General features: G+C 56.1%; 1 protein-coding gene and 1 pseudogene across 1 annotated transcript; both read left to right on the top strand.

Moving 5' to 3' along the window:
* The first annotated feature begins 1,246 nt into the window (after positions 1–1,246).
* LOC131483231 (small ribosomal subunit protein eS27-like) lies at positions 1,247–1,487 on the top strand (annotated as a pseudogene).
* Positions 1,488–11,416: 9,929 nt separating this feature from the next.
* Positions 11,417–16,273, top strand: DMRTA2 (DMRT like family A2). The gene is made up of 3 exons (XM_004588661.4): positions 11,417–11,716; positions 13,419–13,982; positions 14,978–16,273. Exons 2-3 carry the CDS (start codon positions 13,427–13,429, stop codon positions 16,039–16,041), a joined length of 1,620 nt encoding a protein of 539 aa, XP_004588718.2. The 5' UTR covers positions 11,417–11,716; positions 13,419–13,426; the 3' UTR covers positions 16,042–16,273.
* The last annotated feature ends 142 nt before the right edge of the window (positions 16,274–16,415 follow it).

Below are 16,415 nucleotides of genomic sequence, written 5' to 3'. Positions count from 1 at the left end.
CTGAGGCATTTCAAATAATACTTGGAACAATAATAACTCTCTACATACTGTTGGGTTCTAAGAGAGGGAAACCTACATTTTAACAGAAAACTTGGTGCTCTAAAGTGCCTGGGGAGCTAGAATTTCAGCTCCTTTTTGAAGTGAGTGCAGGATTTCAGAAGAACCCTGTGCCTTCTAGCCCTTTGACATCTCCAAAATCCATCCCCTGCTCCTTCTTCCTTCACCCCACTGCCATTCCTTTTCAGACCTTTATCATCTCTCACATGGATTGTAAATCCACATCCTAACTGATGTTCTTTTCTCCAGTCCCTTTCCCCTTCAGCCAGTCTGCACATGGCTGCCAGAAGGAGCTCTCTGAGATACGTGCCTCTGCACATCACACCCCCACTTTAATCCTCTCACCAAAGTTTTCTCTCTGCCCTCCAAACAAGACCCAAACCCTTGGGTTGTTCTTCATAGCTCTGACATCAGGCCCCCACCTCCCTGGACATCTGTATTTCCAGCCACGCCCTCAGCACACATCCCCAGGGATTTGCAGTTTTCTGAAGGTGCACCTGTCATCTCTGGCCTCGCACACACTTTGTTTCTGTCTTAGTTGACTTCTGCCAGCCACCCATCCTCCACTTGCAATTTGGACTCCATTTTATCCAAGGTGGCTCCCCAAACTTTGCCACACCCTCCTTGTAGATGCCTGTGCCGTGAAGCTGCACTTCTGGCACTGGATCACTCTGTAACTCTTGGCTTACATGTCCTTCCTCCTCCCAAAGGGTCTGAGTCACTTCATATCCTGCAAAGCTAGAAAATGACTAGTATAGAAGAAGCACACAGTAAGTTGGAATTTATTAACTTCGTATAACAAAGGAGGCATGGTATCCATGTACTAATAAGGTGGCCACTTCCATCTCTAACACCCAGCTCATCTGGGGACACAGGGTACAGACCAGATCTTAATTATCTCTTTACTTCCAGAGCCAGCCCCGGGTCTGGCTCATCGCAGTCATGTACCCAGTGGTTACTGAAGCAGCTAATTAATTGGAGCTGCAGCAAAACCAACTGGGACTGCAGAGGAAAGACAAAGAGTGAAGGAATCAGTACCGAGTACCCAGGTAAGCCCAGGACGGTGCTTGGGACTTGGTGTGTCGAGTCCTCCCACACCACCCTTAGAATTAGTAAGCAGCTCATGTGCTATCGCTTAGGGGAGCAGCAGAAGCCAGTCAGCCATGCAGGGCTCACAGACCACATGAACATGCCTCTGGCCAGAGATTTGCCACACCCCTCCTTGAAGGAGGAAAAGAAGCATAAAAGAACTGGCTGGTTCAGAGTCCAAATTCTTGCTTTATGGATGTAAAATGCCCAGGTTGCTACAAGATCAGCCATGCCCAGACAGTGGTTCTCTGTGTGAGCTGCTCCACTGTGCTGTGCCAGTCCACAGGAGGGAAGGCCCGGCACCCAGAGAAGGCTGTTCCTTTATAAGAAAGCACTGGTGACCCATGCAAATTTCTGGGTGGAAAGCCTTATCATAAGTTCAGTGATTCTGGTGAATATACTAAGATAGTATAATTTTGTTTGATTTTATAAGGTAAACAAGTTATCCCCTATTAATAAAGTTTTGATTATGGGGGAAAAAAAGCTGGTGTTGTTGCTACCCTCACTTTACAGTGAAGAAAACTAATGTTCAGGGAGATCATGTCACTGTCTCAGAGAGACACAGCTAATCAGGAGAGGGACTGGCTGCCGCTAGATCTGACCCGTGCCCATAGGTGACACCTGCTGTTCCCTTGCTTGGCAAGCACACCTGCCTGCTGAGGAGCTCCAGGAACTGTGGCTTGTAGCCCAAGGGCAATGGAGCACAGCGACACCCACACTCCCCCACCCAGTCCTCTAACACCCTGTGAATCCCTGGTTACCCTCCTGCCTTGGGGTGAGACCCTTCTCTGTGTCTCACACGGGGCTTTACTGTTCTGTCGTCTGCTATACATCAGCAGCCTCAGAGCTCCTTCATTAACACTCCAGCCTGCTCACAAACCCTCTTTAGAGAAGAGGCAGCTCATACCTGGAGATGCTCAGATTTTGCCTAAGGCACAGACTCCATGAGGGTCGAGTGATCTGATCTGGTCTTTCATCCTTGAGCACCGATCAATACCTGCTGATAATAATACACTTGCATTCTGTGTACTCCTAAGTCGGGCAAACAGAGACTTAGTTGCATCAGCTCATAACTACCTTGGCAAGTAGTTGCTCCTATTTCCCCCCACTGTCAGTTAGCAGAGACACAAGAAATGAAGTAACTTAGCCCGGGTCACATAGCTAGTAAACCAAGGAGGCAGGAGCTAAGCCCAAGCAGCTTGACAGGAAGTTTCAGCTGGTCCCCTTGCACCCTCTAGCACTCCTCTAGCACAGGGCCCTCAAGAAAAGGGCCTCTTCTAACCTCTGTGGTTGGGGGGGGGGGGGGGGGCTCCAGCACAGCAGTTTGCACCTGGCTGTGCTTGTTTGCATAGACAATAAACGTGATAGGAACTGGCGGACTGCAAAATCTAATGGATCTATCCCTGTTTCTCACGTTGATCCACTGACCCTCAGGCCATTTGTGTAAAGTTTAATAGTTACTGTATGACATAGCCACAACCCATGCTTGGGTTTGTGTCTCTCTCCAAAGCAAATATTGTTTTTCCACTGCAGAGAACGCATTGGTTTTGACTCCTGCATTCATCATTGAGACCTTTTTTGAAACAGGAGTCTCAGCTTCAACCCTTGACCCAGAAATTTCTAGCTGGGGTCAGTTTCAAGACAGACTCAGGGAGTTTCAAGAGCTTTGGGCACCCACACGATACCCCCCTCTCCCAGTACAGCTGAGCAGTACAGGGAGAAGTGAATCCAGCTGGCAGCCCTAACCAGAGTCCGCCCTGTACCCAGTGGGCCTGGCAGGCCTGCAGGCTGAGATCCCAGAATTAGAAAAGGGTGGCACCCACAGCATCAGAATGGAGCCTCCGTCCCCTCTCTAGTGTGCCTCTCCAGGCCCCTGGCAAAGCTGTCTGCCCCCCCTGGGTACACAGGGGTAACATTTGCTAAGGACTTTGCTGAGGAACTGGTCACGGGCAAAATCATCCTGAAACTTTTCTCCCTACAAATTTAGAGTCAGGAAGAAGCATCTGTAAGGGGAGCCAGGTGGGCAGCCCACAGGCTTTGTATATTTTCACAAATGGCTAAGGCCTCAGCAGAACATCCCCCTTGAGTGCTGGCATCTTCCTGGCTGAGCCTACAGAGTCCTGTTGGTGTTGCAGGGCATTTCCACACAGCAGGTCTGCCTTTCCTCCTCCTACACGCTGAGAAGTAGGCCCACAGCAGAGCAGCGGCTCATCCCAGGCCTCCGTTCTGCCCGCAGTGAGCTTCAGCAAGGGGCTGGTTATACAATTCTCATCTGCATGCCTCAGTTTCCATTTCTTCAAACAGCGTGCATTTATGAACTTCTTACAGGTAATGGGAGAATGGCACAGACCAAAGAACATGACCCTGGAATAAAAGTGACTTCACCATGTGGACGCCGAACCCCGCCCCCCTCCCCTGTGCCACCTTTGCCTTCGGGGAACCGCTGGGACCCAGTGGTGCCTAAGTGTGACCCAAATAGTGGAGGCTCTGAGAAGCATGCAGGGTGCACTTCCCGAGAGGTGCGGGGCAGGGCAGGCCTGGGCTGTGCTGCTCCTGCCTCATGGACTGGCTCCTGTTCCACTTTGGGCTTCAAAGTAAGCACGTTCTGGCTAATGAGGCCTTGGGAGAATGGCAAGTGCAATGGGTGAGGTGTCCTAGGGAGGGACATAGCCCAGAGTCCCTCTGTGGTCTCCAGTACCCCAGACCTTCTAGAAGCAAATCCACAAAAATTCTGGTTCCAAAAGACAGTCTTCAGATTAGGATTCAAAATCACAGGTACCTGGGAAGGCACCTACCGAAGCCAGCTTTCAGCTCTCCAGTTTTCCTTCCCATAGAGGTAAAAGGGCACTGAAAAGGAAACTGTTCTTTGTGAAGAGATCCCGCAGCTGCTCAACCAATAGTCATACTGAATGTTGGAGTGTTTATGTGCCAGACACTGGTAGAAACATTCTGTGAATTGCTTCACTGAATCCTCACCATGACCCAATGAAAATGTTCTTCTCCCCTCCATCTTACATGAGAGGACAAACGCAGGACTGCAGTCCAGCTCAGCTTCCATTCTCTCTGCCCTGCTCAGCCCAGGCCGTGTGATCACAGGGTTTTTGTCAGACCCCAACTGGCCGTGAAAAGCAGTGTGGTCGGCTTGGAGCACGGCAGGGGTGATGCAAAGCTGGGCGAGGAAGCCTTCCAAGAAAGAGGATCCTCCCTGCACCCTGAAGCTACACCTCAGCAGGCCAGTGCAGGGCAGGCCAGTGGAGGGCACTCCCCCCACTCACCAGCCTCTCTTCCGTAGATGGGAAGAGCAGCTCTCACCCCTGTCCACCACAGCTGTATGTGAACATCACTTCCCCAGCTTCCTCTGTCACCAACTAAAGACGGTATCTGTGGTTTCTAAGCCCCTGGGGTGGCCTGCAGGGTGGGCATGTGTGTGTGTGTGTGTGTGTGTGTGTGTGTGGTACCTCCAACAGACAGTGGGGCTAGGCCTGGAAGTCTGGCGACTGGCAGGGGTGAACCTGGAGGAGGCAGGTGCAACTGTGCAGCCTGGAGACCTGCCTGTGAGCCTGCTGCTCTACCCCAGCCCCACCAGGAAGGAAGAATATTTGATGTAACAAGTGGTAGGCTCCCAATAGGAAGTGGGGGTGAAAAAACTTCAATTGGAAGAAGGTCTTTATTTGAGGGAAATAAGGCAAGGGGAGGGAGCCTACAGCGGTCAGTTGGCCTCCCTCCTCCCATGCCACTCCATGGCTCATCAAACTGGCTTATCTCCAGTTTGGTGAACAAGAGACTGTTTCACTGCACTTCCGAGGAGGGACCTCGATGGTATCCTAGGCTGCTGTGGCTCAGGAGCTGCCCTGGTGCCCATTTTCTCCAGTCTCCTTCCTCCACCAGCAGTGGTCTGGCTGCCGCAGTCCTCCAGGAATAGCAGGGAGACAAGCCCAACAGGGCAGGTGGACAACCAATCCAGAGTCATACTGTAAGGGGTGTGTGTGTTGCCGGGGAGGGCAGGGTGGGCATTGGAGGGTGGGGACAGGCAGATGGGGAAGGCTGATGGCTCACCCATCAGCCCTAAGGTCCTCTTGGGGGATGGAGCCTGGAGCACAGTCAGAAGAAGGGCACCCTGCAGGAACACACCCCTTACTCCCCCCCCACTACCTCCCACCCTTGCAGCCTCCTTCCTCCAGTCAGCTCCAAACCCAGTACCTTTCAAACTCAACTCTGGAAACGATGAGAAAGATTTTGAATAATGAGAGGTCAGAAAGGACACTGGCTCAAGATAAAGATGATTCGTAACTTTCTCATGCTTGCCTCATAACCAGTGAGCCACGTTGGGTGAAAACAACCCCTTTTCAATAGGATGACAGAAAGAAAATGGTAGGGAGAAAATAACACACTTAGCAAGGAACATGACACTTGTGAACAAAGTCTCACCATCCTCCACGCCTGATCTTCCTCCAGCAGTTAATTTTCAAACGCAATTAATCATCCAAATCTATTTTTTTCTTTCTCTTTTGGAATTACAGAATCCCTAATTCAGAAGGTTTTATTTTGAGAATAGCCATGAAAATGCTGAAACAAGAGAATTGGAATCAGGAATTAAATATATGACTTGCCCTTCCACTAAAACAATTATAAAACACTAAGACAAGTTAGTGAGGTCAGGACAAGAAGAGCACAGGTCTCTGGAAGTGGAAGTACTAAGCCTGACCTTGGCCATCTGGGACTTTGTAGTAGTATTTCAGGCTGGTTCATTCAGTGGTGGTGTGACACCTGGGCAGTCATTTGAGGGAACAGTCACAAACATCACTCACCTACCAAAATTAATTTCAAGTGAACTAATGATACAGGTGTAAATAATGAAGAGCTAATGTAAAATACAGAACTAATACAGGCTAATATTCTAGAAAGTTGAATTGGAAAATCATTACATATAATGCTGTAAACAGAATCTACAAATTTGGCCATATAAAGAAGTTTAGAACTGCAGCATAACAACAGCACGAGAGGACACACACAAACAAAAGTGCAGTGTAGTGTAGCCTACTGTGCAGAGAAATGGGTACTGCTGTCAGATAGTAAATCGCTGTTACAAATTAAGAGGGAAGCTAGTAATGGGAAAATGAGCGAAGAATATTGTCAGATAGTTTTTTAAAACCCAGATGACCAATACACAAAGGAAACGCTAAGAAGATGCAAATGAACTAGACAATGAACTATTCTGAATGGGAAAAGATCAGACACACTTCTGTTCTGATCAGACACACAATCTTTCCCTAAGTTAGCTAGTGAAAGCCTAAAAAACAAACAAAAACCTCTCACTACTCAGTATTTCCAGGAATTTATCCAAAGGAAATATTTAGGCAAATTCATGCTAACAGTGTTGACAATGCAAAAAGTAAACTAAGTAGTCATTACTAGAGAATTGATTAAAGATATACCCGTGTGATGGAAATAAACAATCCTTTAAGATTACATATAGTAACATAAAGTGTTTTTCATATTTGTAAGCAACAAAAGAGTAGCAAAAGCATATTTTTGTAGACACGGGTGCACAAAAAAGTTGGCAAGAATGTATACCGAATGTATTTGGGTGAATTATCTAAAATGTTTTATAGCACATATTACTTTACCAGAATAGCCAATAACAATGTTTCTATTGGGAAACTTAACCTCTCACAACGGGGCCCCTCTCTGGGAATCCCTTCCTGACCTTAGCCCCACAGCCCAGCTCTGTGGCTGGGGAAGAGCCGAGCTCCGCAAAGGCCCTGCAGGGTTGGTTTCTCTAAGGTCCGCTGGACCCGGCATGGCCTAGGCGCTCACCAAATGCTGTTGCAGCGATGAGTGACCCTTGTCTGACGTTTCCGCGAGTGCTTGGTGACCTGAACAGGCTGGAAACCCCGGGTCTGACCCCACCCACCAGAACAGTAAATATAGAGGGGAAAAAAAGCCTTCTAAGCGTGAGGGAGGGGGTGAGGGGTCTGAATTTTCTTTGCCGAGGCTCTGAAGCCTAGTGGCCTCAAGCTAGTTACGTTGCCTCGTGGAACCTTGGCCGCCTCGTGTCTAAAGCGTGGAACAAACTGCACATACCGAAGGTGGAGCGGCGATACACAGTAGGTGCTCAAAAACAGACAACTTGGCAGTGGACACTAGTCCGCGTTTGTCCCGGGCCTGTTGCGCCCAACCAGAGGAAGGTGGTGGAGACGTGGAAGTCTGGCGGTGGTGGGCTGCCTCCTGCCCCGCGTACGCCCTGCAGGCGCCCTGCTGAATTCAGAGGAGGGCTGAGTCGCTGCCGCCCCGCCGCGGTTCCTTCGCCTTCAGCAGGCTCCTTGCCCTTACCCTAGGTGAAAGTTCCAGACCCCAGGGAGAAGCAGAGCACCTACCAGGGCCGGGAGGATGCCCAGGGAGGCCTTAAATCAGGCACAGGTTCGCGTGCCAAGCATGAGCTAGCGCCTGCAATCGTGCGAACCATTGGCGTGGAATGCGGGTCTGCCGGGTTCGAATTCGCCCTGTTGCATGCTCGTGGGAGATGTGGACAAGCTCTCTCACCTGACTTGTGGGGCAGTTGGACCTCCCTCGCAGAGGGTGGTGTGACTTGGAGATACATTCTAGGAAAAACACTTGGTACAGGATCCCTCACAGAGCGCTCGATAAGCCCTGCGCGCTCGTTCTTTCTGGCTCCAAAATTGTTCCCAATTTCTGAGCTTGGCCTAGGTTGGATTCGTGGCTTTCAGCAAGGAAAGAGCCCATCTTTGCGCAGTCAGGGGACACAGGGACAGCAGACCAGACTGCACGCAGCCCTCTCCACCCCGGGCTGCGCGCAGCTTGGGTAGATCTGGTTAGTAAGGCACCGTGGCTGCGTCCCGGGGGGAGCGCTTGCGGCGACGACGTGGGCAACCGCGGGCCCGGCCTGCCCGCAGAGACGCCTACTCCCAGGGGTGCCGTCCAGCCAGCCTCCGCGCCCCTTCCCGGGTGAAGTTGCGGCCAAACTAACGGAATCCGGCACGGCCGGGGACAGTGGAGGGGACGGGAGGGACCGATTCCGTCCCGGAGCCACCGGTTTGGGGATAATTACTTTTAATGTCAGAAAGATTTAGTTTAATATCATCTCTATTAGGCTGCCGGGAGGGTAATTAAACGGGACGCGTAGCAGCCGGCAAACAGATGGCGTCTGCTTGCTCCGAGGCCGCGGGCAAACAGCGCAAAAGTCAGAGCCTCCCGGGTCCCCCCAATGGAGACCCCGGCCCTTCTCCCACCCAGCGTCACCGAATTCTCAGCCCTCGCCCCCATGCCGTGCCCCCAACCCCGACCCCAATCCCTGCTGCGCCCCGGGTATCCACCAGGGCAGTCTCTACCCGGCGGGGTGGGTGTGGGGTAAAGGGCCAGTCTGGACTAGGGCCGCGAGTTCTTGGCCCAGAGCTCTCACTCCAAGCCCCCTAGCTCGGGCACTACAGGTGTCAGCAAACTACTCAAGGGGGGCGCCTGCGTGTACACGCGTGCGAGATATGGTGGCCTCCGCCCTCCGCCTGGTTCGTGGCTGGCGTCTACCCCATCGACTTTTGGTGGCAGAAGCCGGCGTAGAGGTGGGCTGGGGGCTCATGTGCGCGCCAGGGTGTGTTTGTGTCTGGTGCGTAGTCATCCTAGTGGCAATCTGTGGGGTCTCAGGTGTGAGGTAGCTCAAGCTGATAACACGCTTCTAAGGGGCTGCGGTTGTGAGGGCAAACTTCCTAAAGGGACTCCCTTGGCTGGGAGGGCAGCGTCAGAGGTGAGCGCGACCCTCGAGGACGCCCACTGCATGCAGTTGTGTGAGGGTGTGGCAAAAACTTTTACAAAATGAGGTCACGCGGGTCGTGCGTGTGTGTCCAAGTGTGAAGCCTTACTCGTTTGGGGGGCGGTGGGGGAATGGGGATGGAAGTTAACACCTGCTACCTCAGCCAGGTCACCGCCTCCCCACTTGTAGGCTGCTTGGCCCGTCTGAACGAAGAGGGAGGACCAGCCCAAAGGACTGGGAAATCTGGGGAGAGGGGAGGGCAGGAGAGGCGTTTTCTGCCCTGCTCAGGTGTGGGCCCAGGACCAGTTTCCTCTGCCTCCTTCCGCAGCTCATTCACTTCCCAGAGCACTCCTGCCAGGGGGTGAAGAGGGAAAGGCCTGGGGATCGCCCCCGCGGAGCTGTGAACACGAGGCCAAAGAGCGGCACCTGCAGTGGAGGTGCGGAGATTCCTCCTGGCTGGGCTGGGCGGGGCCCGAGACGCACCCCTTCCCTCCACAGAAAGTTGAGGTTCTTTCCACACCCGCGGGGAGCGCTCAGAGCTCCGGAGTCCTGATCGACTGACCTTGGTTTCCACAGGATCCCTGGGTCTGGGTGGGGGAAGGGCTGTAATTTCACAGCGGTCTGGCTTTCGGCATCGAGAAGGGTACCGGGGTCGCCGCGCCCTGACAGCTCGCGGACTTGTCTGGTTTGTTTCGTTTGGGACTTAAAATCAGTTTCCGACCTCTGTCTGAAAGAGCTGGGGGAAAAGTTCGCCCGAGGCCCCGAGTGGAATGCGGTGCCGGGCCGCTCTCGCTCATGCGTCCACCAGCGTGCGGTACCGGGTGCGCTGCCTGGGCTACTCAGCCGCCAGGTGCCGGAAGATGGAACATACTACAGAAGCTGACCCTTCTCGCTCCCAAACCCAAGCTCTGGTTCCGGAGAGGCCGTCCAGGGAGCCAGCCGCCGGGTTCCCGGCCCCATAACACTCTGGGGCCGAGTGGCGCGCCCTGGCGCCCAGTCCAGTCAGCTTTTTGGAAACGCCCCTGCTGGTCCTTGGGCACCTCCCGCACAGGTGCCCACCCTACGGGCGGCTTTTTCCGCAGAGATGTGCATCCTGACTCGCTCCTAGCGCGAGGTCCCTTGCTGTGCCAACCAGGGGCCCGTGGCTTCCACTCATCCCCAGCCGCGGGGGGGTCAGAAGCCGCGAGGCTGGCAGGAGGTGGTGCCCCGGGCCGAGCCTGTGCGCCCAGTAAATCTGTGCCAAGGACGCTGTCAGCTAGATCCCCGCCACCCTGGAAGTCCGAAAGAACAACACGGAAAAGCACGGTCTTGAGAGAAAGGCGGACAACAAACAAGCTCACATTTTTTCTCATTATTAAAAAGAATTGTCTTTACTTCGAAGGACAGAGAGAGAGAGAAAGAGAGAAAGAGAGAGAGAGAGAGATGTAGAGGATGGAAGTGAGAGTGACAGAGCATTAAGGGGAAGACAGAGAAGGCACTGAGATGGAACGGAGTAAGAGAACCAACCCGCCCGAGGACCGCGGCGTGGGTTCCAAACAAACCAAACCTGTTACCTCTTCTGTAGACGAGGCGGCTCCTGGGGCCATGACGTCAGGACCAGGAAAGTGAAGGGAAAGTTCCCAGAGCTCCTGGGTGCCCCCCGCAGGGACCTCGCATCCTTTCTGGCGGGACCGACTAGCCAGGGCGCGTCCAGCTTGCGAGACACCTGGAGAGTTAGAGGCCACTTTTTACTTTGGCGTAAAAACGGCAAAATAATAATAGTAAACTATTCTTCGTTAATCAAAGACAACGATCAAAATCCCAAACCACTGCCACAAAATAGGGCTGGAATTGCTGGAGAAATGAGATTGGGAGAGCGTAGAAGGGGTCTGCGGACAGGATAGGGGGTGCGGGACAGCTCCCAGAGCGTGCTGGACGCCGACAGGAAGCGCCAACTCTTCTCTGGGCTCCTCCTTTAAACACGGAAAGTTTCTACACAGGCCAAACTTACCCTCTGCGATGCCTACCGTAAAAGGCCTTTAAAAATAAAGGAGCTGAACTTAGTAGAAGGCAAAGGAAAAACCAAACCAAAAATGCCCCCAACTACCCCAAATACGTGAAACTTAGGAGCGAGTCGGAATAAAGCCGGAAGGCACAGAAAGAACCGCCTCGGCTTTCATGCCACGGACACCTTCCCCAGCCCGCACTCCCGGTCCACCCCACCCTGCCCGCGGTAATTGAATTGTCACCTGCCCCTATCCCACCCCAGGTCTCCAGGACCACTAGGGAAGCTCGGCCTTGCCAAACGCCCCCGGCCAGTGCAAGTGGGCGCCCCAGAAGCCCAGGAGTAACGCATGTCTACGCAGAGGTGCACCGGACACGGTAATTATGAGCAATTCACACGCTCTCGGGCGCACGGAAGCTACTTGTCACGGTATTTTCAATGGCTCCTCTCTGCCCGTTTTTTTTCTCCTTTCCTGGCGCGCCCCCTCCCCTCCCCGAGGCACACAGTGGAGCTTTTGGAGTTTCGAATCTTTCGGACACTGTAGAACGAGGGGCTCCCCGGGCGTGGGTCCGGCCAATCAGAGCGCCGTCTGCCTCCCCTGGCCAATGGCAGACGCCACATTGTTGTCCAATTCTGTCTAATGGAGCCCTAAGGAGCAACAATAGAGCGGGCGAGAGGCTCATTGAGAGTCTGGCAGCGCCGGGCAACTGGGCCCCGGCTGCGCGCAGCGTCCGGCGCGCACCTCGAGGGGACACGGTGCTGCGAGAGCTGGCTCGCCGCTGCCAACCGGCCAGCCTGGAGCCCCGCTCGCCGAGGGGAAGGTGGGACAGCACTCCCTTCTGAGAGGGGTCCGGAAGTTCGGAGATGGTGACTGAAGGAGGGTGACGTGGTCAGATAAGGGGCCCGGGGCAAGGGGAAGAGGCCCAGAGCGACAGCGTCGCGAGTGGAGCAGGGAGGCGCGTGCGGCGGCGGAGGACCCCGAAGCCCAAGGCAGGTAGTTGAGGGGCGCAGCAGCAGTAGAAGAGGCCACTTTGGCCCGGGGCCCCAGTGGAGGAAGCCGAAGCCTGGGCTAGCTTCAAGCACCGGCTGTGAGGCCTGAAGCGTGCGGGGAGGGAGGCAGGGTGCTCAAGGAAGAGGGCTGCGATTCTCGGACACCAGAACTCGGTTCCTGGCTGTGGCGGGGACACAGGTAGGGGAGTGGCCCGGAGGAGGCTTCCGCGGAAGCTGAGGGCCGGGCCTGCTTAGGCTTGTGGGGCTGCGGCACAGGGGGGACTCCCGCGTCCGCTGAGACCAATTCTGAAGGCGACCAATTCTGGAGGCTTCACTGTGGCCTGCTGGGTAAACCAAGTCCCAGACACTGGGCTCCGAGAACAGAACGCGGGAAGCTGCGCTCGAGGGCGGGGGGTGGGGGGTTGTGGGACACCAGAAGGGGGGCGTGTCTAACGACTCTGTCCCTAATCCAGGAGGGATGAGACCTGGGAGAGCAGAATGAGGTGGCTCCCGGCAAAGCAATGCTTCCAGCAATGCCTAACTTCGCGCAGGCTATTTCCTTCCTCTGTAACCACCTCTGCGGACTACAGGGCTAAAAACTGTGCCAAAGGCTTTGCACCGCCTCCTCGCCAGCCTTTCCCTGGGGAATTTTGTTTTGTGCCCCGCCGGTACCCCCTCGGGTACCCACATACCCAAGCAGTGGCTTTGTGGATGTTACCCTGCCCTTCAAGCCTATTCCAAGAAAGTTTCTTTACGTTTTCCTTAGTCCTCCCCAGGCCTCCTGAATTCCTCTCCACGCCCGTTCCCCCCCGCCCCCCGCGGCTCTCTGGAGGCCTTCTAGAGCTCAGCGTGTTGACGGCTCTGGGGCCTAACTCCCTGTGTTAACTGATGTTTCCTAGCCACCTGCAAACGCTAGTCTTTCTGTTCCCAATTTTGCTCAAATTCCCCTGCGCCCACCCACATTAAAACAATAAGCAAAACCCCACGCCAGCCAACTCAATTCTGTGCCAAGTTACCTGTCACTTTCCCTTCACCCTTTCACCCAACTGCACGTCTCGCTTGGAGTTTCCTGTTTTGCCTTTGGCTTCAGCCTGTTGGGCCTAAATTTCCTGTCTCATCGAGAACCGTCGTGCAAACATCTCTCTCCACCCAACTCCCCACAGTAAAGCTAAGCTTCGGGGACATTTTCTTTTGCAACTTCTTGCTACATGTATCTGCACCGGTGACTTTCAAACTTTGTCTTTTTACTCCCACTCCCCTCCGGTGGAATTATTGAGCCAAACAAAATGGTACCTCCCTCCCCACTCACTTCAAATCCAAGGGCGGCTGTGACAGGGTGAGCTGATTCCCGACGAGGCTCGGAAGGCACCTCCTCCCAGCGTTAGGCAACCACTAACTAACCCAACTTCCAAGGCCCAAGGTTTCCTCTCAGAGCTGACGATCCTCAAGGCTGCGCTTCAGCCCTGAGCGCACGAGTGCCTCCTCACCCAACTCTCTCTCCCTTCCCCATTCCCCCGCCTCCCTCCGCATCAGGTCCAGCCATGGAACTGCGCTCTGAGCTCCCCAGCGTGCCCGGCGCGGCGACGGCGGCTGCGACTGCGACAGGGCCGCCCGTGGCGTCCGTGGCGTCCGTGGCAGCGGCCGCGGCTGCGGCCGCGTCGCTACCGGTAAGCGTGGCGGGCGGCCTGCTGCGGGCGCCGCCGCTGTTGTTGCGAGCGGCCGAGAAGTACCCGCGGACCCCTAAGTGTGCTCGTTGTCGCAACCACGGCGTCGTGTCGGCGCTCAAGGGCCACAAGCGCTACTGTCGCTGGAAGGACTGCCTGTGCGCCAAGTGCACGCTCATCGCCGAGCGCCAGCGAGTCATGGCCGCACAGGTGGCGCTACGCAGACAGCAGGCGCAGGAGGAAAACGAGGCGCGCGAGCTACAGCTGCTCTATGGCACGGCCGAGGGCCTGGCGCTGGCCGCCGCTAACGGCATCATCCCACCCCGGCCTGCCTACGAGGTCTTCGGTTCCGTGTGCGCCGCGGACAGCGGGGGGCCCGGAGCTGGAGCGCCCGCAGGGACTACTGGCGGTGCGGCAGGCGCAGGGGGCGCAGGTGAGAGCGCGGGTAGGCCGAGACCGGGAAAGCAGGGGTCAGAGCTCCGGGGCGCGCGGATCCGGGACGGGTGTCTGTGCCAAGAGAGAGTACAATCTCTGTCCCCAAAGTCCTGACAGCCCAGAGTTCACCATGCAACCATCTCCTTATATTGGGCTTATCTACTACATCTCCTTTTCTCTTTTCTGGAACACCGGCCCTAGTACAGATCCTTCTCTATCCGAAAGCAGGTCTTACTTCCTGGCTGTCCGCGCCGAGCACTAACTCCTGGTGACTCTGCACTTACCGCGGCGCCCTTCCCTCTGCTCCTTTCCAGCTCTCTCCAGATACCCGCACCCCTAGCTAGCGCCACCCTCTTCTCTATCAGGCTTCTAGGGAGAGGGCGGCAGTTAGGCCAGGGCCTCGGGAGTAAGGGGTGGGGGCTCAGCGCTGTATGGAAGGAAGAACTTTTTGGGTTTCAACTGTGGGAAGTTTGGGTTAGAACTAAATCTACTTCTGCCTGTAGAGAGGCTTTGAACCTTCTAGATACTCAAGGTGTCCTCCCTTAGCAGGACAAGCAGGCCGGGATTGTGTTTGGGATCTGGGGAGTTTGGTTTTCTATGCAGTGTGTGGGATAGGTCGAAGTGCAGAGGAGCTCTGGGTCAAACCCTGGACCGGGCCACTTTAGAGATGGGACAGAGGGAGTGGGGAGGGGGAGGGACTTGGGAGGGGTTAAGTAAGGATGGAGGTGCGACGCCTCTGGTTTACAGAGCGCGGGAGGTTGCAGTTCTGGGTACAGTTGCAGTTCTGCACGCCCCTGGGCAGACATTGAGAGGCCGGTGGGGCTGTGGCAGCTCTGAGATGCTGGGGCAAAAAAAGAAAAAGGTTGAGAGAAGGAGGACGGTGAGTGTGTGTGTGTCTGTGTGTGTGTGTGTGTTGGGGGGGGGGGGGGAAGGAATCTCAGGGCCAGAGAAGCCTGGGATCCCCTCCTCACTCGTCCTGTTCTCCCCTCCCAGAGGCCAAGCTGCAGAAGTTTGACCTGTTCCCCAAGACGCTGTTGCAGTCCGGCCGCCCGGGCAGCCCGCAGCCGCCGCCAGTGAAGCCCTTGTCGCCCGACGGCGCAGACTCGGGTCCCGGGACATCTTCCCCAGAGGTGCGGCCCGGCTCAGGCTCGGAGAATGGCGATGGCGAGTCCTTTTCCGGGTCGCCCCTGGCTCGCGCTTCCAAGGAGGCCAGTGGCAGCTGCTCCAGCAGTGCTGGCCCCAGTGGCGGCGGTGAGGAGGACAGCCCGGGCTCTGCTAGCCCTCTGGGCTCCGAATCCGGTTCGGAAGCTGACAAAGAGGAGGCCGAGGCTTCCTCTGCACCAGGGCTGGGAGGAGTTCCCGGGCCACGGCAGCGGACACCGCTGGACATCTTGACCCGCGTCTTTCCGGGCCACCGGAGAAGCGTTCTGGAGCTGATACTGCAGGGCTGTGGCGGCGACGTGGTGCAGGCCATCGAGCAGGTGCTGAACCACCACCGCGGAGGCCTGGCAGCCGGCCTGGGCCCCGCTACTCCCTCGGATAAGGCGGTGGTGGGCGCTGCGGCAGCTGCGGAGGACGCGTGGCCGGGCCGCGTCGACGCCGCGGTGGCTGCAGCCGCGGGAGGCCCGGGGCTGCCCGCGCCGCTGCAAGCTGGGCCCGCAGCACCCCCGCACCACAGACCCTTGCTGGCTGGCGCCATGGCGCCCGGGGCGCTGGGTTCCCTGAGCAGCCGCTCGGCCTTCTCGCCGCTTCAGCCCAATGCCAGCCACTTCGGCGCCGATGCGGGCGCCTACCCGTTGGGCGCGCCGCTCGGCCTCAGCCCCCTGCGCCTGGCCTACTCGGCGGCGGCGGCGCACAGCCGCGGCCTGGCCTTCATGGCGCCCTACTCTACTGCGGGCCTGGTGCCCACGCTCGGCTTCCGCCCTCCTATGGACTACGCCTTCAGCGATCTCATGCGTGACCGCTCGGCCGCCGCGGCCGCGGCTGTGCACAAGGAACCGACCTATGGCGGCAGCCTGTACGGGCCAATGGTGAACGGCGCCCCGGAAAAGCAGTAGGGCGAAGGTCCCAGCAACCGGGAGAACCCGAAATGGGAACTCCGCCCCTACCTGCCTCGTCCCCGTGGACTTTCGGGGCCCTCTTCGGCCGTGTGCGCTCTGCGCCCTGGCTGGGGTTCTGCTGCCCCCAAGGTGATTTTTCGGTCTTGTTTTGAAGGGGGAAGGGAAGAGGAAGAGGCTGATCAAAAGGGAGCAGCTACGGGACAGGTGGTCTCGGCCTGGGTGTGCGGCCCAGAACCTCCCTTCCCAGAGCATTCGCGGGCTGGGACTACCGCGCTTTCAGCTCTGGCCAGCCCGGCCGCGCTCCCCTGTGAATGGCAGGATTGTCCCTTCGGTGTCTCCCATGACCCCCGTTTACATTTTTTAAGAAAGAT

Source organism: Ochotona princeps, chromosome 2 (genome assembly GCF_030435755.1).
Source record: "Ochotona princeps isolate mOchPri1 chromosome 2, mOchPri1.hap1, whole genome shotgun sequence".
Lineage (NCBI taxonomy): Eukaryota > Metazoa > Chordata > Mammalia > Lagomorpha > Ochotonidae > Ochotona > Ochotona princeps.
The sequence above is the reverse complement of the archived record's forward strand: the minus strand, read 5'-3'. Positions and strand labels throughout refer to the sequence as shown.

Coding starts and splice junctions, on each gene's coding strand:
- DMRTA2 (XM_004588661.4), top strand. CDS start 13,427: ATGGAACTGCGCTCTGAGCTCCCCAGCGTGCCCGGCGCGGCGACGGCG. Junction 13,983..14,977: donor GGCAGGCGCAGGGGGCGCAG/GTGAGAGCGCGG, acceptor CTCCCCTCCCAG/AGGCCAAGCTGCAGAAGTTT.